General features: G+C 39.8%; 1 protein-coding gene across 1 annotated transcript in view; it reads right to left on the bottom strand.

The window, feature by feature from the left end:
* Cad74A (cadherin 74A) overlaps positions 1 to 25,985 on the bottom strand; it is a 32,871-nt gene extending 6,886 nt beyond the window's left edge. Inside the window, exons 1-23 of the mRNA XM_074094897.1 lie at positions 25,942 to 25,985; positions 19,512 to 19,722; positions 19,026 to 19,169; positions 18,165 to 18,313; positions 17,149 to 17,277; positions 16,471 to 16,689; positions 15,963 to 16,175; positions 14,831 to 15,655; positions 14,543 to 14,738; positions 13,953 to 14,253; positions 12,536 to 13,418; positions 12,263 to 12,448; positions 12,007 to 12,181; positions 11,543 to 11,662; positions 10,771 to 10,991; positions 9,077 to 9,203; positions 7,631 to 7,806; positions 6,626 to 6,746; positions 6,303 to 6,469; positions 5,078 to 5,144; positions 4,556 to 4,664; positions 3,976 to 4,113; positions 3,139 to 3,199 (exon numbers count right to left, since the gene is read on the bottom strand). Coding sequence (XP_073950998.1) covers positions 3,139 to 3,199; positions 3,976 to 4,113; positions 4,556 to 4,664; positions 5,078 to 5,144; positions 6,303 to 6,469; positions 6,626 to 6,746; positions 7,631 to 7,806; positions 9,077 to 9,203; positions 10,771 to 10,991; positions 11,543 to 11,662; positions 12,007 to 12,181; positions 12,263 to 12,448; positions 12,536 to 13,418; positions 13,953 to 14,253; positions 14,543 to 14,738; positions 14,831 to 15,655; positions 15,963 to 16,175; positions 16,471 to 16,689; positions 17,149 to 17,277; positions 18,165 to 18,313; positions 19,026 to 19,169; positions 19,512 to 19,722; positions 25,942 to 25,965 — 4,962 coding nt within the window. The 5' untranslated portion in view covers positions 25,966 to 25,985. The remainder of the gene's footprint in view (positions 1 to 3,138; positions 3,200 to 3,975; positions 4,114 to 4,555; positions 4,665 to 5,077; positions 5,145 to 6,302; positions 6,470 to 6,625; positions 6,747 to 7,630; positions 7,807 to 9,076; positions 9,204 to 10,770; positions 10,992 to 11,542; positions 11,663 to 12,006; positions 12,182 to 12,262; positions 12,449 to 12,535; positions 13,419 to 13,952; positions 14,254 to 14,542; positions 14,739 to 14,830; positions 15,656 to 15,962; positions 16,176 to 16,470; positions 16,690 to 17,148; positions 17,278 to 18,164; positions 18,314 to 19,025; positions 19,170 to 19,511; positions 19,723 to 25,941) is intronic.
* Positions 25,986 to 27,606: the final 1,621 nt, after the last annotated feature.

Here is a 27,606-nt window from a genome sequence, read left to right as displayed (position 1 = left end):
TGTCTCAATAACACCTTGATAACACTGTTAATAAAAAAAAGTTAAGCCGGGTCCAGACGAGTGTAACGTGTAATGTAATCTATCGTGTAATGTAACACGAATTCTACGTGTGGACGTCACTACGAGCATTACATGTAACGCTCGCGCGGCGCTCGGTGTTGATCCATCGGCTGTCGGTTTTTCGCGCGAACACAAAGGCGCTCGCAGTGCTCGTTTGCTTTGAGTTCGTGTGCCGAACGTTCGGCTTTTCCACACTGTTGACGCTAAATTACACGTAATGTTACATTACACGTTACACTCGTCTGGACCCGGCTCTAGACATCCGATCGCCGTTCGTCCTGGCTCCTGAGAGGCCATTCAAAACTTAAACTCAATTTTTTCTTGTAATTGCCTAATCTTTCGAGGTTAAACAGACTAGTTAATCTCCCCGAAGGTAACTCGCCCTTGAAATGGTTTTTTTTTCAGTTCCCCACCGCGAGGGTGGCTCTGGCTAGATTTAGGGCCAATTTTAGAAGCGCTCTATTGATTATCGTATTTTTTTCCCTCTATGTGTCGTTGGGCTTAAGATGAGGGTGGAGGCAAGTATGTTATTAGAAAAAGAAACTTTTTGTTTTGCTTTTTTCCTTTACGATAATGTGTTGTTACGAATATCACGAGAGCCAGGGAATGGTATAACAATGATTGAAATCGACACCTCCTACGTATACTGGTACAAGTGACAAATTTCTGATTTTTAGTTTTTTGCAATTTTGTGATTAATATTTCCTTATTTACCTACCACAAAAAATTTGCACGGATATTCCTATTAGTTTTGGAAATAAAGTGACGTATATGAATGCATCTAACACCGTTTTGCTAATCGGTACAACGTATACTGAGGCAACCGACATGCACCACTATACGCGGCACCGATATTGTCGCGGGGCCGGGGAAGTCCAGTGTAACTGGCAGTTGCCTCAGTGTACGCGCTAGCCGTCACTGCGTGCGGACCGTTTAAACTGTTCTACGAACACATAATTTGATAGTATATATAAAAAAAAACATGTTTTGGTCTGACAATTGCGGAGGGAGAGACCACAATTGCCGTATTTCTCATAGACAGTCATGGAAACTAAATCCAATGTGAAACCTTTTCGTGATCTATTTCGCTATGATTTCTTTGGCAAATGTATGGGATGTCAACATAACATTGGTAGTACAACGGTTCCACCCCAGTACCAGTACGTGATTCAGTTTCTTCGGCTATACCTACATGTACGCGTGCTATAAATATAAATATATAACATTGCAGTATTACATTGCATTCTGGTAGTTGAGCATCCCCAAAAAGAAGGCGAAGGCATGCATGCTCAATTTCAATATACCTACAGGTTGATAAAAAAAATCCTGTACTATACTGTAACCCATATTAGGGCTACTGATTACTAATACGATATAAGTGGGAAAACATCGAAATTAGAAAGTCTTCTTGCGACTCCACTTCCATGCAAAACTTTTTTTTTTCGAATCACAGTATTTTTCTACTTGGATCATATTAGTAATTAGTAGCCCTAATGTGGTTTAAAGTATAGTACAGGTTTTTAATAACCCCCTATACACATTTTTTTATACACACCTAAGAAATGGTACCTGGCTATGTATATGGCGAAAACGGGTAAACCGTATGAAGTTATAGAAGTTTCCCAAGACTCAGAAACAGACACAAAATTTAAATCTATTGTCAAGAAGACATTAATATATAAGGCGTATTATTAAAATTAATGATTATATCATGTATAGGGAAATTTGGAAATAATTCCGATCCGTATTGGCGAGTGCTTACTCCAAATAGCGAATTGAGAACTGTTTTAAATATGTAGTTGTGCTAAATACTTGTGATGTATAGATATCACTAAAATATGATTGTAAATCTGTTTACAAAATATACCTAGGTTTATTGCCAGACTCTTCTCAACAGAGGTTTTTTCGAACCGGTGGTAGATTTTTTTGACATTCATAAGTGCTTGTTACAATCCAAATTGAATAAAGATATTTTGACTTTGACTCAATATTTCATGTCAAAGCTTGGCTTAAGCAAAGTGCTAATCAGACTCGCGCACGAAGGGTTCATACCATCTATACAACTTCATTAGGATTAGCAAAAAAATGGCAAAAAAAATACATTTGTTGTATGGGGGCCCCCTTAAATATTTATTCTGTTCTATTTTTGTTATATATATATTATATCGACTACAGTTATACATAATCTGTGAAAATTTCAACTGTCTAACTATCATGGTTCATGAGATACAGCCTGGTGACAGACGGACGGACAGCGAAGTAGTATATAGAAGTAGGGTTTCCGTTTATACCCTTTGGGTACGGAACCCTGAAGAGGCACAAAAAGCTAAACCGTTATGTACAAATGGGTGCGATGCGATATATGTATCACATGAGGAACCTTTAACAATAAAATACGAGTACACATTTGAACAGGAATACGAATCCATTGAATGTGCTTCCATTAATTTAAAGCACTTAATACAATTACTTTTCTTAATAAAACCATTTATATTTCAAGTGAGGTTTTTTATAAAGGTATATTTTTGTATTTTGTATAGCACGTTTAAAACATTACTAGCGGTATATTGGTACAAGTGGCATGCTAATGTTAGCGTATATTGATGCAAGTGATAAAAACGTTTATAAATCAATAGATGAAGGTAAAAGAGCATCTGTTTTATTGTTCATTGCAAGCCATATAAGTATTTCATCTAAAAATTCATATACAATATAAAAATATCGTTAGATCAGTAATCTACGCATTACGCCGTATACTGGAGCAAGTGGTAATTAGCTCAGTATACCGCACAACTACAAGATGTAAAATACGCGTATAGTAGTGTATCTGCAATTTTCTCAAAAACTATAAGAAATTTCAAAATTCCATGAATACAGGTAGAAAGCAAATATTTTCTTTGGAACCAATGCAAAATTTTGAAAAGTTATATCATCAAATGAGAAAGTTACAAGTTTTGGAACCTTTGAACAGCTCTCCTGTAAATTTATGATTATGCACTTGTACCAGTATACGTAGGAGGTGTCGAAATAACGTTCAAAGATTGTAAATATCTTGATTTTTTTTGTTATAATGCTTACCTCGACCAGGATATCACTAAACCGTTCCGGATCTTGAGAATTATTAGCCCTTATTGTCAACCTGAAAAGATATTGCGAAGTAAAATTAAAAGAGCAATCAGTTTTTGTTAAAAAATTCGTTTGTAAGGTTTGGTCAGCGAATCTTGGTCACATGGAACGGGGGAAGATTAAAAAAAAAATCTATTACATGTAGGTACGTAACATGCTAACATGCGCCATGGAGCCACGCACACATATGCGCCAACATTCGTAGGTATACAAAATGGAATTAAAATGAATGAAAAAAAAATATTCTTAAAACATTGATTCCAAGTAAATTAAAAACACAGAGATGCGGGTTTGAACCCACGATCCTCTGGACGAGAGGCCATAGGTAAAAACCACTAGACTATCATGGCTGTCAAGCTAAATAAAAGCTTAGGCCTTACCTATCCTATTGTCTAACGCACCTGAGGGTTTTCACAGAGGTGAAATATCGCTAGATGGCGTTAGTTTGACGTTTGCTCGTGATTGGTTAAAAAACGAAATGAGCCAATCGCAAGCAAACGTCAAACGTCAAATGGACCTCGCGATACGAACGCCATCTAGCGATATTTCGCTTCTGTGAAAACCCTCATTCCTTCTGTCACACGTTACAAGACGAGGGTAGAAAGAGATGGTGAATGCGATCGCGAACGTGAGCGCGTTAAGCCGAGTTTAGACTTGCAAGAAAAATCGTGCGACCATTGCGGCGCTCGATTGACCACTACAAACTAGTTGGCTTTACGGCCGAGTTTAGGCTTTAGACAATAACGGAGATTCTGACGGCGGTTTGCAGACTTTCCAAGTCAAACTTACCTAAATATACCATCAGCGTAGTGTATCAGGTTCTTCATGATCCTCAGATCTCCCGTGGCATTGTTGAGTACGATGACGTCTGACACGTTGTTGGAGGAACGCGCTTTGATCGGGGACTCGAAGCTCGTGTTGACGAATCTATGGAAAAGGTTGAAACGAGTGTTGAAATGGGGAGCGCCAAAGTTCGCATACTCTTCGCTAGTCATACCGTAATTTTTGTCCGAATCATCGTTTGTCATAATTTATTTCCCACTGAAACCTTACAGTTTTGTGAAAAATTTAAATGGTCATCCTATTGAAAACTATATGTTAGGTTAGTCGTAGGTTTGTTTTATAACAATTCTGAACTGATTATTGGACTCAGAGAAAAAAAAAAGAATTATGATAACGATCGTTCTGACAACCATTACATTCGGACTTCCAATAAGTATGAGAGCCGATATGGACCCGTTGAAAAGATTGGGGATGGTCACATACAGGCAGTCAGGTACAGCTACAGCTATCACACGCAGACACAGGTAGCAGTGTGATAGCTGTAGCTATACCTGACTACTTGTATGTACCTATGTTAGTTTGATACCTGTAGTGTATAGGCAGGGCGTCGGGGTCTCTGTCGGTGGCGCGTACGGTGGCGATGCTGGTGTCTATGTTAGTTTGATACCTGTAGTGTATAGGCAGGGCGTCGGGGTCTCTGTCGGTGGTGCGTACGGTGGCGATGCTGGTGTCTATGTTAGTTTGATACCTATAGTATATAGGCAGGGCATCGGGGTCTCTGTCGGTGGCACGTACGGTGGCGATGCTGGTGTCTATGTTAGTTTGATACCTGTAGTGTATAGGCAGGGCGTCGGGGTCCCTGTCGGTGGCGCGTACGGTGGCGATGCTGGTGTCTATGTTAGTTTGATACCTGTAGTGTATAGGCAGGGCGTCGGGGTCCCTGTCGGTGGCGCGTACGGTGGCGATGCTGGTGTCTATGTTAGTTTGATACCTGTAGTGTATAGGCAGGGCGTCGGGGTCCCTGTCGGTGGCGCGTACGGTGGCGATGCTGGTGTCTATGGTGCGGCATGGCGCGACGGTCGAGGTGTCTATGGGTTGGTCAGGTTGCCCTCGAACTGCGGCAGGTGGTCGTCTATGTCCAGCACCTTTATGAGCGCTTGGGTCTCTGATGGGTCCTGGGAAACAAGTAGGTATTGTTGGTTAAATGGTTAGTAATAATCATTTTTAGTTAGTACCTACCTACTAGCTGTGGTAGCCCAGAGGTTTGGCCTCGCAAGGATATGGTCCCGATATTGATAAGTATCCCTTAATGACCAATGATTCCCTACAAAAGTTTATCTACATGCATATCATAACTTCCCTATTATATGTTCAGAAACGACTATCAAATGGCCTTTATTAAGAAACCTGGTATCTGCGGGTGCATCTTAATGTTTACATTAAAGTATCGGTAATACTACATATTGTAGAAAACTTATGACATGCATGTAGATAATAATTATTATTATAAATAAAACTTTAGTTTTTTATCATCTGTTTTATTTAAGCTTTGGTAGGTACTTCAAACTAGTTATCAGTAACACTAACTTAAAAATACAGGCCATATCTGAACATATTATAGAAAACTTATGATATGCATGTAGATAAAGTTATGTATGCGGCTAGGCATTAAAACACTCGTGTGATCTTATTATGAAACGAGCCACACTCGTACTTTAATGCCTCTCATTATGCACCAGCCACATAAATAACTATTAGTTCAACATTCAATAATGGTTGCGATGTAGACAGACACGTTAAACGTGTATTAAGGTCTACACATTTTTTCTAAAATAAGAGGTTTTGAACAACGTGTTTCCAAGTATCTCATGTGCAGTCCATGAATTTATACTGTCTAAAGGTCTCTACACACTGCACCTTATCTATCATGCCGTGACGGTAACAGGAACGTGTCAGACGGAGAGTCAAACGGAATGTCAAACGCATAAATGACATAACATAGCACGATTGACACGCGACGTCGACGGTTTGTTACTGAAACGTGTTATATACTCTAGATAATCTCATACTTTTCGATACAAAGAATATAAATATTTTTGCATAGAGCCGACAAGCTCTCTATTAACAGGTCATTAGTATGATTTACGAGTGTATTATGTGTAGATGCTCTAGTACGATACGATGTAATGTGTAGAGACCTTTAGACGGTATCTCGTATTTTAGAAAAAATAAAATAAAGTTCAAATACCTATTGCAGGCAGTTCAATCGTAAACTTCAATAAACAGGAACAGGACTACCAGAGCTATGTAATTCTACACTACAATCGACTCACCAATCGATTGTAAGCTTTATTCAGTCGTGGTTTGGTCCCATACTTGAAGCACTTTACAGTGATGAGTAAGCGAGACACCGCCTCTCGGTCGATCCGTGCCGCCGCCACGATGGATGCCTTGCTGTCATTGGTCCGCTCCAGACGGAGGTAGCCGAGCTCGTTGCCAGCTGAAAAAATAAAAAAAGTTACAAAGGAGTTGACTTGACAGTCTTGACACCCATAACGCAATAATCAGTAAGCAATCTAATACTTAAAGAAAACTATTTTTTAGCCTAAAATTCTTTTTTTTTATGAATGCTAACTACATAATTTTCAAAGTTCACCTGTGATGGCGTAGTCAATAGCGGCATTGTCTCCAATATCCTCGTCAACGGCTTGGAGCTGTCCGATGACGGTGCCGACTGGAACCTCTTCTCTCGTGGTCAGGAGGACTGGAGGGTCGTCCTGTTGAAGAAGTTAATGTAGCTTCTGTCAGCTTCACCCGTGAAACAATTAAACATAGTGGCAATGTCGAAGCTATTTGGGAGAACACCAACATAGCATAGCAGCGTAGGATGTCCACCAACGGAGATCCTAGCTTTTCGCAGAAAATATATATTTCGCAAATAATTCATTTCCAACTGTTTCATATAACTGTTGCTTTTTTTTTTTGCTTTTTATTTTTATTTTTTTTCAAGCTGTATACTCCATGTGCTGTTGTTTTTGCGAATAGTCAATAAATGTTTCTTTCTTTCTTATATGGACGAACGATTTTCTTTCTAAAACTTTAAACCATTCAAGATATATTTCAAGAATATCCTGTAGAACCCTATAGGTTTGGAGAGGTTAGTTTTTATAACAATACTGAAATATTTCCAGTAATGTTAAAAAAGTCGTTTGTCCATATGAAGCAGTTGAGAAATTAATCATTTGTAAAACTTATTTTCGGCGAAAACTTAGAGAACCCAACCAACGAGATGGACGGATGATCTGAGGACTTATCTCGCCCAACATTTCACACATGACATCAAAAACTGTCGTAACTCTGGGGCTTTAAAAAAAGGCATAGGTACAGAAAAATCGAGTAATTTTTCAGTTACGACAGTTTTTGATTTCATGTGCGATTTATCTGACCTTGCTTGACTAATGAATGACTTTAGTAAGTGGAATGTCAATGATTTCTCAGCCATAATAGTCGGATTGTTAGAGAGAGAGAGAGAGAGAGAGAGAGAGAGAGAGAGAGAGAAACATTTATTTACACATATTCCATACACATAAAAATACATTAGATGGAAAAAAAAATAACATCGAATAGTATAAAGTGGCCCCACTCAGCATAGTTACTGTACCAGGTTCCTGGCGAAGTGCGGTTTGTGGTCGTCCACGTCTGTGACGGCGACGGTGACGATGCGAGTGGTCTGCTGCGGCGGCGCGCCGCGGTCCGTCACCAGCAGCACCAGCGTGTACGAAGCCTTGCGCTCGCGGTCCAGCGACTGCCGAGTCGTTACTAAGCCGGATTGAGGGTCTGGGGACAAATAAAACAAAGTTTTAACAACGAAAATACAAACTGAAACATGGATGAACAGAAAAAAGACAGAAAAAGAGACCAGCGCTCGAATGTTGATCTCTCGATGAGAGCTAAAACATAGATATCGCTAGTGTCGCTGCTTAAGTGACTAAGAAAAGGCAGGCTAGAATGTGCGGTGCATGGGAGAAAATTGTGTCTAGACTCCTGCCCAGTGGTGGTGTAGGGGTATGGTACGCAGCACGGAATGCTGAGGACCTGGGTTCGATTCTCAGCGTTGGTCTCTTTTTCTGTGCATCCACGTTTCAGTTTGTATTTTCGTTGAATTTCACGAGATGACCGTAAAAGTAACAAATTTGGAGTTGAAATAAAAAATACAAAAATACTCCAAAAACCAATCTTAAAGTTTTTACACTTCTGCGTAGTTATGGCATTGGGTGCATTGTTCATTGAGTGTCTATGCTTCGTTGCTATGGATGCGTTTGATACCCACCAATCATATTCATTGGTTCACAGCATAGCACTGGTGGAAACTGGTTCGACTAAGCTATGTTTATTATATGAAAAGATGCGTGCCCTGGATGCGTGGGCTATGTATGGATGTTCGCGAGTGGTGTATCTTCCTCGCACGGCTTCATAAATTAGCATTAGTACATCTTTGATTGGTCCCCCGAAACCCACTTCCAGAATGGTCCAGGAAACACTTTTTTTTTATTCGACTGGATGGCAAACGAGCAAGTGGGTCTCCTGATGGTAAGAGATCACCACTGCCCATAGACACCCGCAACATCAGGGGGATTGCAGATGCATTGCCAACCTAGAGGCCTAAGATGGGATACCTCAAGTGCCAGTAATTTCACCGGCTGTCTTACTCTCCACGCCGAAACACAACAGCAAGCACTGCTGCCTCACGGCAGGATTAGCGAGCAAGATGGTGGTAGCAATCCGGGCGGACCTTGCACAAGGTCCTACCACCTGCAATGACGCACCAAAACTACTTCTTGGCGTGGTTCCACATAGCAAGAGATGGTTGTTTTGAGGATAGGGGGGAAGACTTGACCGAAAGTTAGTGGAAGACATTTATGTGTACCCTACAGGCCAGCAGAGGGTAATAGGAGAGAATAAGGGAAGAATATATTCTTAAGTTTAGAATCTAAACACATGCGAGTTGATATATATAGACACGCAAAGAAGGAAGATATTTATGGTGACCCAGTTGCTAATTTGTTAATAAAAAAAATAAACTGTAATTAAATAAGAGATGTTTTACCAATAGCAAAAGTTTTAGCGTCGGCGTTAGACTGTTGTATGGAGTAGTACAGCTGCCCCGACGGCTGCGTGGGGTCGTCCGGGTCGCTAGCCACTGCCTGGTATACAGGCGAGCCGATCGTTGCGTTCTGAAATAGAGAAGCAATGGATGTTAAACCCCAAACCAAGGACAGGATAGACGTATGGAAAAAACCGGGCAAGTGCACATTTATAGGTATATAAGTAAACGGGAATCGTGTCTTGAAGGTATTTCTCGCTTTTTCCGAGTGATTTAATACATCCAGTGAATGCAGTATGGGGTCAGATTATATTTACAGACAGACATAAAAAATCAAGATTTTCAGACTTTTCTAGTTGGTTGTGTTATAATAGCTACCTTCATACCAAATTTCAAGATTCTGAGTTCACGAGAAGTACCCTATAGGTAGGTTTTGATTCCCTTGCGAGCTTCGAAAATTTGCGGAAATTTGCAGCATAAACGGCTGCATCTTTTGATTGCGTTGGCTTAGAAGTTTGATTTAATGACAGCTCCAAGGGACAGTAGACCTCAATATTTGATATAAATTTCGACTTGATACCTTCACGCGTTCCTGGGAAAAAGGTTCTTTACAGACAGACAGACAGACAGACGAACCAAAAGTGATCCTATAAGGGTTCCGTTTTTACCTTTTGAGGCACGGAGCCCTAAAAACCGACCAAGTAAAGGTTTGACACCACTTGCAACAATATCATCTATCGAATTTGTTAGTAAGGTGTCATCGATTGAGATTAATATTGACAACCCACAAGATGGCGCCCACACACCAAACCCCCCCGTACCAAAATCCCTACTCTCCCCGCAGCGACACGACATCGGTGGCTATCATTGACTGAAAATAAAAAAACTGGCCAAGAGCGTGTCGGACACGCCCGAAATAGGGTTCCGTAGCCATTACGAAAAAATGAAGTTTAGGTATATTTTATACCTTAGGCTGCTATTTACTCTTAAACTACTAATAATTCTCAAGCAAACTTAGCCTACCATCCTGAATTTTTTTTTTTCCACCAATTTCCTAACAATTTTGTTTAATTTTAGAGGGGGGGGGAACCTCGATTTTAATGAAAATTTGCACTTTAAAGTTGTATATTTCGCAAAAAAAAAACACTGAATCGAAAAATCGTCTTAGTAAACCCCTAATGATTTCCACGATACCCCACACTTTAGGGCTGGATGCGAAAAAAAAATCAATCGTTACGTCTATGGGAAGTACCCTAAAAATTTTTATTTTTTATTATACCATTTTGTCAGCATAGTTTACCTACATATATATCCGTGCAACATTACAGCTTTCTAGCATTGATAGTCCCTGAGCAAAGCCGCGGACGGACGGACAGACAGACAGACAGACAGGCATGGCGAAACTATAAGGGTTCCGTTTTTGGCATTTTGGCTCCGGAACCCTAAAAATGGTTGGTCTCTATCTTATGAGAATTTTGAAAAATCACTTCTATACAAAGAATATGTTTACCAAAATTCAAATCTCTAGTTTCAATCGTAAAGGCTCTACGTTGTCACAATCGGTTTCACCACTTTGTTCGGTTACACGGTGGACGATGATGATAAAAAGAGATGGTGGTGGTGATGGTGAGTGGTGGTGTTCGCAAGTGCCCGGGCGTTAGACAATACGGCTACTGGCTGGTCTTAAGCTGTCTTACCTCGCTAACACTGAGCTGCTCCCCCGCCGCCGGTCTAATGAACCTCGGCACGCCGTCGTTGGCGCTCACGTCCCCAATATACAAGGACAGCGACGCGTCCCCAATGTGCCCGCCGCCGTCAGTCGCCCCCACCAGTAGAAGGTACGGATCCGTCCGCCCTCGACCCGTCAGGTCGCGTCGGGACTTTATTTCGCCCGTTTTTGCGTCGATTGTGAACAGACCTGCGAAACAGGTATGATCATCAGTGATGTTTTTAGAGGTTATTGATTTAAAACCGGTTGCATTGATAGTTGAAATAGATAGGTAATTGAAATGATTACATGTCTCTTGAAAAACTTATAATAACCTAAACATAAGACTGAGAAGAAGATGGCGAGACGATTTGGACGCATATGCAAGGGATTAGCTTCACATTGCGCCAGAACATGAGGTGAAGAGATCTACAGGCCTTTGTACCAGGTTAGTTTAAGAAAAAAACAGACAATATTATGATGAAAAAGAAGATAGTTTCTAAAAACTTTTACAGATCAGCAACATGATCATGACGATGCTAACGAAATATAATAATTATGGAAGGTATCGGCGGTAGAATGTGGAGTGTTTTGTCATCTCCAGCTTACATAAGACCCTCAGGCGGGAACAGATCTCTTAGAATCTGAAGGCTGAGGACCAATTTGGAGCCTTCAATAAATAAATAAATAATAATTAAACCGTAATGTAATTTACATCAAGATCGTAGGTTTTAAGATAGTTAATGTGAAAAAGGACTTACCATTCGCTTCCCCTTCGTCCAGGAACTCGTATTTAACTTCCCCTCCTAATCCTTCGTCAGGGTCAGTAGCGGTAATATTGATCACGCTGATTCCTATTGGTACGTTTTCAGGAACCACCGCTGTAACCAATTCAATTATTAAAATAATGTTTTAAATTATTCATCTCATCCTTAGTCTGTGACTTCCTAGTGAGCTTTATTATTATAGCTTCTGATTTTTAATATCATAATGTAGGTAGTATTACTAATGATGTATACAAGTGATTGTTTTGTTTCAAAACCTTAAGAACTTTTGTTTTAAAATCTTGTGTAATTATCCACTTTCGATTTACTCACGCACGATACCTAATTAAATGGTGATATGGCAATGGAATCATCATCTTGGTTTCTTTAAGAAATACAAGCTATTTCCCTGTGAATTAAACTTCACTGTATAACCTGATTAGTAAGAAAATTTCCATTACCCGTATACACGGCCTTATCAAAAGTTGGTGCATTGTCATCAACGTCAAGTACATCAACTAATATAGTTGCTGTTGATTTCAACCTTTCCGCGCCTCCTCCAGGCATATCCACTGCTTCTATTTCTAATCTAAGTACAGACTGCCGCTCTCGGTCTAACGTTTTATTAGGTGCTAGCTGAAACATTATAAAAATATTACATTTCTTTCCAGAAAATAGTTGACGCGAGGAAAGCTTAGTAGAATCAGTATCTTTTACCTTTATTACACCAGTAACATTATTTATAGTGAATAGATCAGAGTTGTCCCCTCTTAACGTGTATCTCAATTCTGAATAGCCTTTAGTTGTATCTTCGCCAGTCAACACAGCATCTGCGTCGGTTGCTGTTACTGTCAGGATCTGTTCTTGATCCTTTATTGATTCTAAAACGCTCACCTTGTACAGCTGAAATGCAACTTTATTACTTAGTTACTTAAATACCACTGTTATTACTTCAGTATTTATAAATTCGATGTTGTTTATATAACTAACCTCTTTCTCAAACTTTGGTGGATTGTCATTCAAATTCATAACTTCAATAATAATTTTGGCCATTGTATGCTTACTGCCATCATTACTCGTTGCTTTCACAGTCAATGTCAGATTTGGCGTAGTTAGTTCCTCATAATCAAGATGTTTAGTTAACACAACTTGTCCACTTAGTGGATCTACTTGTAATAAACCAGTCTCTGAATTGATTACTTTAAAACTTGATACCAAATGCCCTGAAATTGGATCTTCAGCCATAAGTACTAAGACAGTGCTGCCTATAGGTTGTTCTTCCTTTATTTTGTGATATATTAGAGGGTGAGAAGTAGTCCAACCAGGATTTGTAAATTGTGGATTCTTATCGGCGTAAGGTTGAATATAAATTGTATGTTCAACCACAGCAAATTGTTTATCTGTCTCAATTTCTCCATTTATATCCACTACTTTTATTGTGAGAATTATAATAGACGCTTGACTATAATCTAAAGTACCATTGACTATTATTTCCCCAGTATCTTCATTGATACGGAAAATGTGTTTATAGTCGTAGGGTGTATTCGGTTTTAATTGTACACCAGCTTTAGAAAATGCCTTTATAGGATCTATAATGCTATATTTAAGTTTAGAATTCACATCTGTATCGTATGCAACTAACTGAGTAACAACATCGTCAACTTTAGTTTTTTCTGAAATGTACGTCGTGGAATCAGTGTCGTTGAATTTCGGCGGCTTGTCGTTAACATCTTGGATGGTCACAAATACGGTGGTAGTTGCGGTTTCGGGTATTGGCATACCGCTGTCCACCGCTGATACTATGATTTCATATCGATCAGCATTAACATCACGATCTAGATTAGCGTCATTTGAGACTGTGATCAATCCGGTCCTAAAATTAAGCGTTACTATATAATTAATCGAAACAATGAAGTAGCGTAGGGAGTATTTTCTTATCGTCACGATATGTATATTTAAATGTTTTATAGTCTTGAGTACATAACTACTCCAAGATGGATTTAATAAATTTAGAATTCATTGCACTGGTACTGTTCATTGTGTGGTACAGTAGCTGAATAGTTTGACCTATGACCTCTCAAGCCGAAGGTCATAGGTTCGAGCCTTTACATTTGAAATTTACCATTAGCTTTACCGTGAAGGAAAACATCGCGAGGAAACCTAAACACACCTGCAAAGAAATTAAATCATGGGACACTTGACAGTCTTGTCACCAATTGACCTAGTCCAAAACATACATACTAAACATCCAAGACCCGAGAACAAACATTCGTATTATTCATACAAATATCTGCCCCGACCGGGATTCGACTGGTACCTATCTGTGTATTACCCAATCCCGGTGGGCCCATGTGGGAACTAAGGTCCAACCCTGACTCACTCACTTCTCACTCACTCTACTACTCACTTCTCATTTATAACAAAGTTATCCTTCGAGCCAGCTACGATATGATACGTCAACAGATCATCTAAGCCATCTGGGTCGTTAGCTATCACCATCGTCACATTCTGCCCCGGCTTTGCATCTTCTTTGATGCTGGCCTTGTAATTCATGGGGTTGAGGTCGAAGGTGAAGTCTTCGCTGCTGTCAGGATGTTGGGTGACCGTGTATTTGTAATGGTGGTAGTTGCCTTTGAAAGTGGGGCGCTGATTGCCGGGGACTCCTACGCGTATGTAGACGCGAGTCTCATTGTGGAGGGGTGGTGAACCTAGGAAAAGGAATGGTGATTGGAGTGGTGCAAGACTTGACTTTGTGGTTTGATTAAGCAAGAGCCAGTAAAATATATTAAAACTTATTTACAATCTACTGTATTATTGGCAGCCTTAAACTTGAAACACACCTTGTGTTAAAAAATTAAAAGCAGACAGATCAACCACTTCTTATTATGTGACGAATAGAACAGAATATATTTATTTGCAGAGAATAAGTATTTGCACTAAAATCTGGGTGGTATTAAGATACCAACATCGTCATAAAATAATGTTTCAAAATCTCACCATAATCAGTGGCTCTCACAACTAATTCATACTGTCCTCTTGGCGTATCCATCGTTTCCACTTTCTCAATAATCATTATCTCGCCTGTGTCCTCATCTATCGTGAACACGTTGCCTTTATGTGTGATGCTGTTGTCAGATTCTAGGGAGTATCTGATGTGACCGCCACCTTGTGTGGGACCATCGACGTCTGTGGCCTGTTAAAATTAATTTATCTTAATAATATTGTAAATCTTTGAATTAAAACTACCGTGAGATACTACTCTAGTAAAATAAGTACTTTACTTACACGAACAACAAATTGAGGCTCAAAGCTTGTAGCTCCATCTCTTATGGTCCTGCTGTATTCCGGTGCTTCGAAAACTGGAGCATTGTCATTGACATCCAGCACCTCGACATACAGGCTGGTAGTAGTTACCTTACCACCTCCATCTTTGGCGATAAGCGTTAAACTGTAACTTTTCTGCTTTTCATAATCAAGCTTTTGCCCAACATACAAACCTCCTTTTGCCTTATCAGTTTTGAAGAGATGTGATCCAAAACCAGTGATAGAATATTCAATTTCACCATATATACCATAGTCTTTATCTGTGGCTGCTACTTCACCGATTTTAGTTCCGATTGTAGCATTTTCGTTAACGTTAAATTTGTAACTCGATTGGTCAAAAATTGGTGCGTTGTCGTTCATATCTAGAAGTTTAATGTTAACTCTGGCCGAACTTAATTCAATATTACCCACCGATGTTACTATATCAAAGCTAAACAGTCTTTTATCATCATCGTCGACATCGTAATCAAGACGTGACGAATCTTTAACTTTAATACTGACGGGTGTTCTGCCTTCACCATGATCTGTACTAATAGAAAATACTCCTTCAGAGTTAAATACATCTCTTAACCACAAATCGTATTTACTATTTTGACCTATATCGTTATCTTCTACGTAAATGGATAGGCCAGGTATAGGACTTCCATTTTCAATGTTTTCAGGGATCGATATATCAAATTGTTCTTTATTGAATTTCGGTACGTGATCATCCACATCTGTTACTATTATTGTTATTGGCGTGACTGTATAGTCTGATGGCACTTCATTATTAATCAGTTCTGTTGCCTGAAATAAAAATAATTCAATAGGTGGTACTTACATTTTTTTTAATGAAATAAGTTAGTAGAAATAAAAGTATGACATTAAAAAAATCGTTTATTTTGTTAGTAAGCCACAAAGGGCTCTTTTGTGCGTTACTTTTTTTTTAAAACTACCAGCGCTTCTGAAAATACCATCATTATTAAGAAGAATGCGAGAAAGTAAGCTGTTAGTCTGTTGGCTAAATTTTCTGCAAATGGTTATGTTAAGATACAGATTATAGGAGTTAAAAACATTTCAATTTCTCAACTCATTTTGTAAAACACGTGCTTACCTTAACAAAAAGATTATAAACTCCCCCACTATGCATGACTATATCGCTTTCCCTGTCGATAGGATTCTCTGTAGTAACCAGCACAGCCCGACCAATTGGTCTCTCTGGCAGAAGCTTGAAGTAGTGTTCGCCATCACCTTCGAGGGTCAGCAATACTGGTCGAGGATTGGCGGTATCACCGTCCTTGGCTATGATTTCCATTATGCTGGTATTCTGAAAATGGAAGAAATAGTACAGCCAGCCAGTATTTGCTAGTTCTTTTTTCTTTGAACTTGTTCTAAATATGCATGCATGTTCTCTTAATACTAGCCCTTGAAAGACGTTTACTGTTAGGAGACAGTTTACTAATTACATTATCTGCGTTGTCTAATGCGCTGACATTCGCTATCACAATCACCATCTCATTTTACCCTCGCCTTATACCGTGTGACTGAAAGAAGTGGTGAAAACGATTGGGATTCGAAGTGGGATAGACAATAAGATATCATGTCTAAGCTAAGGAACTTACTGGTGGTGTGTTTTCAGCAACAGTAGCAGAGTATGGTGCATTGATGAGCACCGGCGGTTGGTCCTGGACGTCTCGCACTGCAACAGCGACGCTGGCCAACGCACGCAGCGGTCGCTCCGACACATCAGCAGCTTCCAGGCTGAGGACGTATGCTGAACGGCTCTCGAAGTCCAAAGGCTGCTGGAGGAAGAGACGTGCCTGGAACTCGTTGGGGGATATCTGGGAAGGAGATGATGAGTTGTTCAAGGAGAAAGTGTAGCGTAGTCATTTGCTTTGAAATCAATACCTGCAATGCTTCTAAATATTTTAACTTGTTTCTGAACGGTTTCGTAGTCCTTTTGTATTTACTACTTTTTGTATTTTTTTTGCTAGTTTGTGGAGTTTAATAAAGAATATTGGTATTGTATTGCATCATTGATTCTAGTGACAATAAATAATTGCGTCACAGGTTAAAGAAAACGTACCTACTCAGTTCAGAAATTGAACCTAGTAGTACCTATTGAAGAATAAAAAATCCAAGGTTTTGTAGAATACGACCGCGTTGTAAAATGTTAAGCTCATTAAAAGTTATCACAGTTTACATCTCGTAGCAAATCTAACGTCATTAAAATTTAAGGATTACGTCCATAGAAAATTAAGTACGTTGTAAAAAGTTCTGACAATAAATTAAAGTCTTACCATATCAGTGACCACCCTGAAGGTGGCGCACGCTTCGGCGTCGCTTCCCTTCGCCTTGGTAGTGCACGTCACTTTGATCTCAGCGTTGTAGCCTTCATCTTTGTCCGTCACTATTATTTTAGGGTTTACCTATAAACCAAATATTTTAGAGTGAGTTACAGAACTCTGATAGAGTAAAATTTGGAATTGAAATAAAAAATACAAAAAGATTCCAAAAAACAATCTCAATCTGATAGAGAATTCCATGCGGTTTATCCAAAATACGAGTATGTCCAGAGTGCCCTAGCAAGCACGGATTTTCCTCCCAAATGGATCCAAAAGGATTCCACGACTTTCTGCTAACATGAAGAGGAACCATAACACGCGCCCCGCTCTCATTCTTATGTATCTTTAAGTGAATCAGTGAAGAATCCAATAGAATAAATCCTGTACAGTTCTAGTCTAGTGGTCTATTTCCGTGCCATGCCCGGTTTAAGATTAGAATGAACCCATCTCTTCCCATGACTGTCCCAAAAGATGACAAAGGAATCTGATGTGACAGTGGGCTGCAGTGCTTTCAATTGCCAATCACGAGCACCAGACTCCAGCACTGCAATGTGGAAGCCAATCGAAAGCCACCACACTACTTGAAGATTTAGTGCTACTAATATTCAACCGAGGACTAGGATCAAACTCTATTAAGAGTATAACGACCTAGAAGAAGAATAATGGCGCTATTTGTTCAAAGTATATAATCAATGATTGTCCGCTTCATGGCATTGACTCATTTATCTTGAATCAAATAGTATTAGTATTCCTTTTAGCAGGCCTGCCGCTAGCTGTTGTAACGCCCGCGTGCAATACCGATTAAGCTGCCCCATATACAACCTCATGCAAATTTTGAGAATTATGAGAATGTTTCGTTTTCGTTTCGATATGGTTTTGCGGCCCCCTTAGCAATGCCACCTATGTGTGGTGCAGGTCCTACACGTTCCCGGCGGGCCTGCCTTCAAGCTCAAGAAACATACGATAGGTACCTCAATTTCACTGCCAACAAGAACAGCTTCGCTGATGTTCAGGATGTACGGCCTGTTGTGGAAGACGGGTGGGTTGTCGTTGACGTCTTTGACGGGAATGACGCGGCGCAACGACACCGTGTTTGGGTCAGTGTTGGCTATGCCTTCATCTGCAAACGATTATTTAAGTGTTTACTCGTAGTTATTTAGTTTGCAACAGTACTAGTGACATTTATTAGACAGGAAATTGTATTTTTGCCAAGTTTCTTGCGGTGCATTCTTTTTGGCAATGCAATTGTTTTTCTGATAGTATTGTTAACATTAAAAACTTAACGGGAAATTCAACGGTTATAAAAAAAATCTGATTTTTTCCGCAAAACGGAATTCTTCAATGGGCAATGGTATCGACATGAAACTTGTTTAGTTTGGATAACAATGCAAGTAGTCAATCCATATACAGAAGGAAAAAACTAATATTTAAATAAAAACTTATTTCTGTGGAGTTCCTTGCAGCATATTATTTTTTGGGCATTGGCGGTTTTTCTGAAAATACTGGTATAATAATAAACTGTTTGTAGCACGTGATTAAGAAAACATAACACTTTTTATATTCTACTATATTGTATTGTAGACATTGAGATATACATATTTACAAAGGCGAATTTATCCCATTAAGGGATCTCTACCAGTCAACCTTTGAGTGGATGAGAGGAGAATTCATGGTAGAGATCCCTTAATGGGATAAATTCGCCTTTTAAATATATCTCAATGTCTACAATAAAGAGTTTACATACATAAAAAAAACTATATTGTATTGTATAAAATACAGTATACCTTTCCCCTGAAGTAAAAAAACGGGTTTGGAGTACGAAGTCTACTGACCTGTAATACTGATGATCACTTCCAGTGACGCCTGTTCTTCGCGGTCCAGGTTCTTGGCCAGAGTGACCACGCCGGTCAGCGGGTCCACGGTAAAGAACTGCCCCGATATGGAGTACCGGAGTTGGCTGTTTTCTGGATCAATACCTGTGAATATAAATGATTATAATAATGAATTAGTTCTTGATTATATTTTAAACAGTACCTAAGCGTTCGGCCATTAGTGTCTTGGAGAAGTTAACTTCATTTGACCTGTAGAATGTTCTCTTAAAGTTAACGGAAAACAAAAACATAGTGATTTTGTGTTGCCAAGTTTCATACGGCGCAGTCTGCTTGGCAATGATGGTCTTTCCGAAAGCGTTGGTAGTACTATAAAAAGTGACATGCAAAAGAAAACTTTGCAGGCTTCTGAGTTACTTACAGAATAAGTTAATGTATTTTTTTAACTCTTTCGCTCTATCTTTTTGTAATACAATCATTTCATCGTACCTTGTAAGTGGTACACAGGCGTGCCAACGGGAGTATCCTCAGACAGGCTGAACTGCGACATGTCCCCGATCTGGGGCACGAAGTGCGGGGCTCGGTTGACCACCTGCGCGGCGCAGTACTGCAGCAGCGTCAGGATAAGGAGGATGATAAGGGGGTTTGGCTCATTCACTATCGTCGCCACCTTGCGGCGGTTCGCTATAATTTCTGCCATCTGTAAGAAAAGAATATGCATAAAACACTTTCTAGGGTTCCGTACCCAAAGGGTGCCAACGGAACCCTATTACTGAGACTCCGCCGTCTGGCTGTCTGTTCGTCCGTCGGTCCGTCTGTCACAGGCCTCTATCTCTTGAGCCGTAATAGCTACAGACTTGAAATTTTCACAGACTATGTATTACTGTGGCCGCTATAACAAGAAATACTAAAAACAGAATAAAATAGATATTTAAGGGGGGCTCCCATACAACAAACGTTATATTTTTGCCATTTTTTGCTTGATATTAATAACGACAACAGGAAGACGCTTGAAATATTCACAGAATATTTAGTTTTATGATCAACTAGCTTCGCTCGCGTTAAATTTGGGGTAACATAGATTTACTTTCTATTTACGACCTTTTTTTTCCCGGCGCGCTAATATCGCGTAGCCAATCGCATAGTGCGTTCTTGTAACTTTACACTTCCGTCAGCGGTGTTTCCGGACAACTCTCGTATGATATCGGAGGGCTTATAAATACTTTCTTAAAAGGCCGGCAATGGACCAATGACTCTCCTTGAGTAGGCGGTGGAGATCATTTCCCATCAGATGAACCGCTTGCTCGTTTTCCTCCCTCTCATAATAAAAAAACTTTAGGCTACTTACGCTCTAAGCGGCTTACAGCGCAGATTTAGGGCGCCGTCTCTTTCTCAAGCGACACTTTGAAGAGGGACGGCGCACAAAAACCGCGCGGCTAACCGCATAGTGCGTTCTGGCAGTTACAATCGAATCGTGCGCCGGTCACGCATCATCTGTACATTGTAATAGCACTATTATCCCACTTTTGGACTCAGTTCATTGTACTGGTTTGCTCGCTAGTACCTTTTCACAACAAAGTGTCGTAATGAGTTCTCCGGAATGTCAGCATGCGGCTCACTGCGACAAGGTTCTTCAGATGCTTACAATACTTGTTTAAGTAGGGTAGTAGTAGGGTTGCCTTAGTGTAAGTTCCATCTAAAGCAGCGTTTCCACCAATAATGTGCGAGGATGTGTTGTGAGGGAGGTTTTTCATTCACCAATAAACGTTTCAAACACCGACAAACATCTATCGGACGAAGGCGATACTTTCTAATGGATAATGAAAAGTAAGAATCCCGTAAGTACATTTACCACAGCGCTGCTACTCCCGAAGATAAAATACTACATCTAAAGGTCGGATTATCGTACCAGTCAGAGCCAATACAAGCAAATCTCGACAATAAATATAACGAAATCAAAATACGAAACTGCCGTATACAAGGACGCAAAATGCAGGAAAAGATTTGTGCGAGCGAGCGAAGCACGAGCATGTTTAAAGCAGAAGCGACTCGGATAGGTTTGGTTTCACAAGGCTAAGGCGGAACGAAGCGGAGCGAGCGGAGCGTGTTCCGCCTTAGCCTTCGATGTTAGGTTTTTTTTTATAGCAGCAAGATACTTAACTGTCACTAAGAAAGTAGTTTGGATAAGACTCAACAGCAAAGATCATTTGTGAAGCAATATTCTCGGGCTGCTATAAAAAAAACCTAACATCGAAGGCTAAGGCGGGAGCTACGCTCCGCTTCGTTCCCGCTTTAGCCTTCTCAACCTAACCTATCCAAGTCGCTTTTGCCTGAACCGTCTTGCTCGCTCGCTTGCTCGCTCGCACATATCAAACTTTTTTACTTTCGTATTTTGTACTTTCGGTATTCTGAATTTCGTTTGTTAAGAAATATCGACATTTCGACTGTAGGTAATATGATTTTTCGGTATTATAACACATACCCATTTTCGGATTTGTACTTTCGGTCATTTAAAAATAGATATTTCGACCTTCGGTGTATCGGTTGTCGGTATTTTGTACATTCGGTATTCTGAATTTCGATGTGTTTATGCGTCGACATTTCAACTGTAGGTATTATGATTTGTCGGTCTTATAATACATACCCGTTGCGAGGGATGTTTTTCATTAACCAATAGAAACGTTTCATTTACACATCCTCGCTCAGCACATCTCTGGTGGAAACAGCTAATCGGAGCGAGGCGAGGTACTTGAATAGTTTCTATTGGTTAATGAAAAATAAGTTCCTCGTAACACATCCTAGCACATCTCTGGTGGACACGCTGCTTTGCTGCTCCGCCGCTGTATTATATGTACTTACCTATCTAATTAGGACCGGATTATCGTACCATCTCAGAGCCAATAGGCAAAGCAATTCTCGAGGCCGTTCGGTGTTAACGACACCACCAAACGATACTCCTAGCTACAGCTAGGGATGCGGTTGCCAAAAAGGATTTGTTGACCAGCACCTTTATTTCCTTAGGTAGCTCGGTATGTATAATAATGAGACCATAAAGCAAACATGTTTGAGACATTTTTGCGTCAAAACTTACAAACACAGGCCTCCTCTCAGAACAAGAGGGCGGGCAGTAAAGTATCAACGTGCAACAAAGGTCCTGGTCCCTATCTCTTAAGACCTCTTCTTTCTCATCTCTCTACGTCATCATCAGCTGGAAAACGTCCATTAACAGAAAGAATCACTTTATAATAAATATTAGAGAGATTTATGTATAACAACTTACCTAGCATGACAACTAAAATACTAAGGCACTATAAGACAGAATAGAACAAAAAACAATTAAATAATAATGAATTACACGAAGCTCATCATGGGCTGCTCATGCCAGAAGGGAATTGGCATAGTGTAGCCTAAAGTTCCCAAACCATCGGTGACTATGGGTGTCTCTGACTATGGGGCTTTAAAAAAGAAAGAAAGAGAAAACATTTATTCGTGACAAACATAAGAACAATGGATAAAAATAAAATAAAGAAAAAAATAAAAATAAAGTTATGCATGTCACGAAATGGTCCCAAATCAGCAAATTAAAGTCCAGGGCGGATTCTACTCGCATAATTTAAGCTACCTACAAGTAACAGTTCGCGCAGATGGCACTGCCAGTTGATGGAATAGATACTTATATTCCGTAGGAAATCCCAACTGCTCTGTTTCCTTTTCTTATAAAAACGGCATAGACAGTAAGGCCACAAAAACCCACGATGGCAACCCTAACTAGGTTACTATAAAAGACAATGCGTTACATCACGAGATCGCAAGATCTCGTTGCGAAGCTTGTGGCCAGTGGGATCAAGCTGAGGCAACGCCGCTGAGAATTTAGTTAAATGTGTTAATATTGCGTTTGCGCAGGTGTTGCTACAGTGTAGTAAATACTGTGTTAGGTAATGTATACCCCTTTGATTTTGGGTCTCCATGAGAAGTTGTTGGTACCGTGATCGCCCGAAACAAGAGCTTAGAGTAGTTTTTTATGGAATAGGGGGCAAACGAGCAAATGGATCGCCTGATGGTAAGCGATTACCGTCGCCCATGGATACCTGCAACACCGGAAAGTAGGAGTACGCTCTTTTCTTGAAGGCTCGAAGGTCATATCGGTCCAGGAATACCGTAGGTGACAGTTCATCCCAGAGGTTTGCTGTGCAAGGCAGGAAGTTTCTGGAAAAACGCACAGTAGGACTGCCAACCATCTAAATAGTGAGGATGGAAGTGTTGTTGCGTAAGGCGGTGGCGGAAGGATGCGGCAGGGATCAACCCGAACTCCTCGGAGCACTTTGCAGCTGTATCTCTACGCAGCGCCAAGGAGTAAAGTCGATCAGATTGTTGGCAGCCGACGATTTGAGTCGCTCTCCGACACAAGACACAAGAATTTTCATAGGATATGGTCAGGTGGAGTCCTATTCAGGTAGCGATGATGCACGCACATGATTTTATATTTGATTCAGAGCAACCGTATCTCGGACCGGGAGACGGGCTGTCGGTAGGCCTCCAACAAGATGGAGCGACGACTTGGTTAAGATCGCGGGATCGCGGTGGATGCGGAAAGCACAAGACCGGTCTGAGTGGAGAGTCTTGGGGGAGGCCTATTGTCCAGCAGTGGACGTCTTTCAGCTGACATGATGAGATGATGAACCATATCTCCTTAAACATGATTCTTCAAATTTGGTATGCAAGTAGGTAGTCTAAACTAATTTTAGAAATTCTCAAAGCTCCTAGGGGTAAAATTTTCGCTCTTTTAGACTCCTCCGGCTCTCTGCATATGAGCTTGTTTTCTCCTCGCGTTCCGGGTAAAAGAGTTGGCAGATGTCTTGAGAGACAGAGGCATACAGGGTGAGGGTGGTTCAGCGGTAAAGTATTATTGGACTAGTAAACTAGAGATCTATTAAAATCTAGGTCCAAAGCGATTGTTTTTTTCATCTGGTATTTATTTAGTTAACATTGTATCTTTCAAGCTTATTCATGTAAATAGAAATACGTATTTTGTCCAGAAACACACGTTTTAACAAAAAAAAAAACTCCATTCTTGGCCGCCCACGTAAGTACATTAAAACTATAAAAAAAGTACAGTCATAAAACTGTCTTATAATTAATAGCAGCAATTAGTGACAAAAGCTATAATCGGCGATTAATACCACCGCAAAAATAATGTTCAATTAAAATTAGTACTAAACCAACCATAACAGCAATCATACATAACGTAAAACACGGTAATTCTGGTTTTAGCGAGTGTTTGTGTCTTCAATATTGCCTCGTTGCTATTTAGTTGTTTGATGATGCCTTTTTTTGCTGTCGACATTGCTTTGCGTTGCTGAGGCACGTATTTAGCGTGTGGCATGCTATTTGTGTTAAATAAATTACCTAATCCTATTTTTAAGAGTATTATAAATGCGAAAGTTTGTGAGTATGTGTGTGTATGTTTGTTACTTCTTCATGATAAAACAGTTGACAGATTTGAATGTATTTTGGTAGGTATGTGGATAGCTGGACATCTGGACTGACAAATCTCAACCACTGGGTTTAGAGTCATGATATTTGTCATAGTTGTTTTTAGTGCAACGTCAATGAAGACCACGATATATTCATCCATACCCATACTAATATCATGTTGTATTTATTTTATCTCTTTTGAGTATTTCTGTTTTGTCTCTTTACCGCACGTAATTTTCACTGTCTGCTTATCCTCTATATAACCAAATGTTTTTCCTAACTAGGTTAGCTGGAAGAGATCCCTTTTCAGGGATAAGGTCGCCTTTGTTCTCCTTTCTGTGTATTTGTATTTTTATTTTTATGTGCAATAAAGAGTTTACATACATACATACATAAATGCGAAAGTGTGTGTGTTTGTATGTTTGTCCGTCTTTCACGTCGAAACGGAGCGAAGGATCGTCATGATTTTTGGCATAGAGATAGTTTATGGGCCAGAGAGTGACATAGGCTACTTTTTATCCCGAGAGAACGCGCGATAACCGAGTTCCACGCGGACGAATCCGCGGGCAATAGCTAGTAATATATATTTTTTAATTCAACTGCTAAAATTTTTTAGGGCTGTGTTTTCAGTGGTCTGACGAAGCTTCTTGATATCTCTAATGAAACTTTTTTTTTATACATAAACAGCAGGGCTACTACGAAACTCGAAACTTGAAGTTCGTGTTGTGCGGTCCCTCTGACACTTATACTATTTAATACGAGAGCGAGAGCCGCACGACACGAACTTCGAGTGTCGAGTTTCGTAGTAGCCCTGCAGGCTTGCTTTTGACTACAATCACGTCTGATGGTAAGCAAAGATGTGGTCTAAGATTTAGCACGCGTGCCTAATAAATGGACATGCAGGGCTAAAGTTCGTATCGTACCGTCCCTCTCGCTCTCGTATTAAATAGTATAAGTGTCAGAGGGATCGCACGGCACGAACTTCGAGTTTCGTAGTAGCCCTGCTGCGCTGTGGATGTGGTTTATTAATTGCTTTTTTTTAATAAATACTTAAGCAGGCTCGATTTTGACACTAAACACGTACTAACAATTTGACTTATGTAAGCGAGTCTTTATAGGCACATAAGCGCACAAAGTTTACAAGGGCCGACGGTCATATCCGACGAGGCGTAGCGAAGCGACACAATGTAACAGTTCAAGTTAGTGTCGGTAAGTGGAACAGAAAAGTTGCTGTAGATTACCCATACACACTCATACATACATAATAATATTTAGTAGGTACACTTTATAAATGATAGTATTTTAGGGCCGTCGTAGCCGATGGAAACAAATAGTCTCTGCCTTGCCTACCCTTTCGTTGGGAATGAGGCGAGATTGTTTGTATGTGTGTTAAAGACTGATTTTTAAACTAGAAAGCTCTCTAGTGAGAAATGTTACTACTCACCAAAGCCCGGAATTTTCGCGGCATTTTTGATCTGTCATAGTGACTTCTCACTTATCAAATATACCTAAATGATGTCAATAATGATATTATCGTAAAATAATTGATTGGATTTTGGCGAAATAAATTGTAATGACAGCCCAACAATGATATAGAAGAAGAGAAAGATAAACCAACCAAGTGTGGTAGGTAAAAATGCCATAGACAGTGGCGCCAGCTTACAGATGTTTATGGTACTAAATGGTCTACTTAAATTGTTTGGTTTATATAATTCTAACAATAATAATCGTAATATCTTTCATAAAGTATCATAAGTAGTGACTTAATGGAACATTTATTGGCACTACAACAGACTTTGAATATGAAATTGAATTATTAAATTAGAAATTTGTTAACTATTCATTGTTTTCATTGTATAATGCATATTTACGTCTATTTCACATTTTCGACTGCTCAAAAGTTAATTGGAAGAGATCGCTCTTCAACGACAAAACCATCTATTCATGACCTCTACTTTAAATCTTTTTAACATGTTGTGTATCGATATATTGATATCGAATATCGGAAGTCGATAAGTGAGAAGTCCGGGCTCTGCTACTCACCCATGTAGTGCGCAATGGTATTTTAACAGAAAAGTTCATATTCATGCACTCTGAATTAGCTTCAGTGCACATAATAAAGTTCCATATTAATGGATATAAGACCATCACTCATTTAATACAATTATTGATTGTTTTCCGATGGAAAATCATTATAAAGTACTTCCGAAGCAGATGGAAACCAATAGTGATCTGCTTACCATACTTCGTTGGGAAAGAAGTGTGATTGTTGAATCCCTGACCCACCAAGGAACCATTTCACAGTAAACGTCATGTTGACATCGCATTAATTAACAATGAAAATCGTAATGACTTTTCCTATGAAAAGGTTCCATGGTGGGCCAGGAATTAAAGTCCTTGACAGTATCTATGTAAAACTTATTTTTTACTTGAAAACTCTCCGTAAAAAATGTCTGTGCTTGCAACTAAGTTTTGGGTGCGTGGATTCGATCCGCATTGCATTATACTCTATTTCTATGGCAGGCCAAGTTTTATAGTCTTGAGTGACCACTAACAGCCCATACTTTGAAAGTTTGTCCTAAGAGCAAATGATAAAAAGTGTATCGGACAAAATATATACTTACTTCTTCAATGCTCATTTTTTCGCTTGCCGTAGAAACAGAGTATAGCATAAGCGCGTGCGCAAGCCTTACGCGTGGCATGCCAGTGACCCGCGAACAATGCTCGTGGGAACCCATTGAAGGTTTACGTGTTTTTGTGAAGAACTTACACAGTTATGCTACGCTGTTTGAAAAAGTTTGTTCCTTCCGGCTCGATGGCTAGGTTAAATGTCGAATGGATCCGGAGCTTACTTCAAGGCAAAATATTTACATATGACATAGGTACTGTCAAGATTGGTTTTTTGGAATCTTTTTGTATTTTTTATTTCAATTCAAATTTTTACTTTTACGGTCATCCCGTAAAACCTAAAAAGTTTCTCGATGAGGGCTACGGCATAGATGTCGCTAGCGTCGCTGCTTTAGTGACTAAGAAACAAAAACAAGCTGAGATATGAGGTGCATAGGGAAATTCGTGTCGGTACCGTTGACCATCAGTGGTGTAGCGGTAT

This window comes from Choristoneura fumiferana, chromosome 12 (genome assembly GCF_025370935.1).
Source record: "Choristoneura fumiferana chromosome 12, NRCan_CFum_1, whole genome shotgun sequence".
In the NCBI taxonomy this organism is placed as follows: Eukaryota; Metazoa; Arthropoda; class Insecta; order Lepidoptera; family Tortricidae; genus Choristoneura; species Choristoneura fumiferana.
This window is presented reverse-complemented; position numbering and strand designations above follow the sequence as displayed.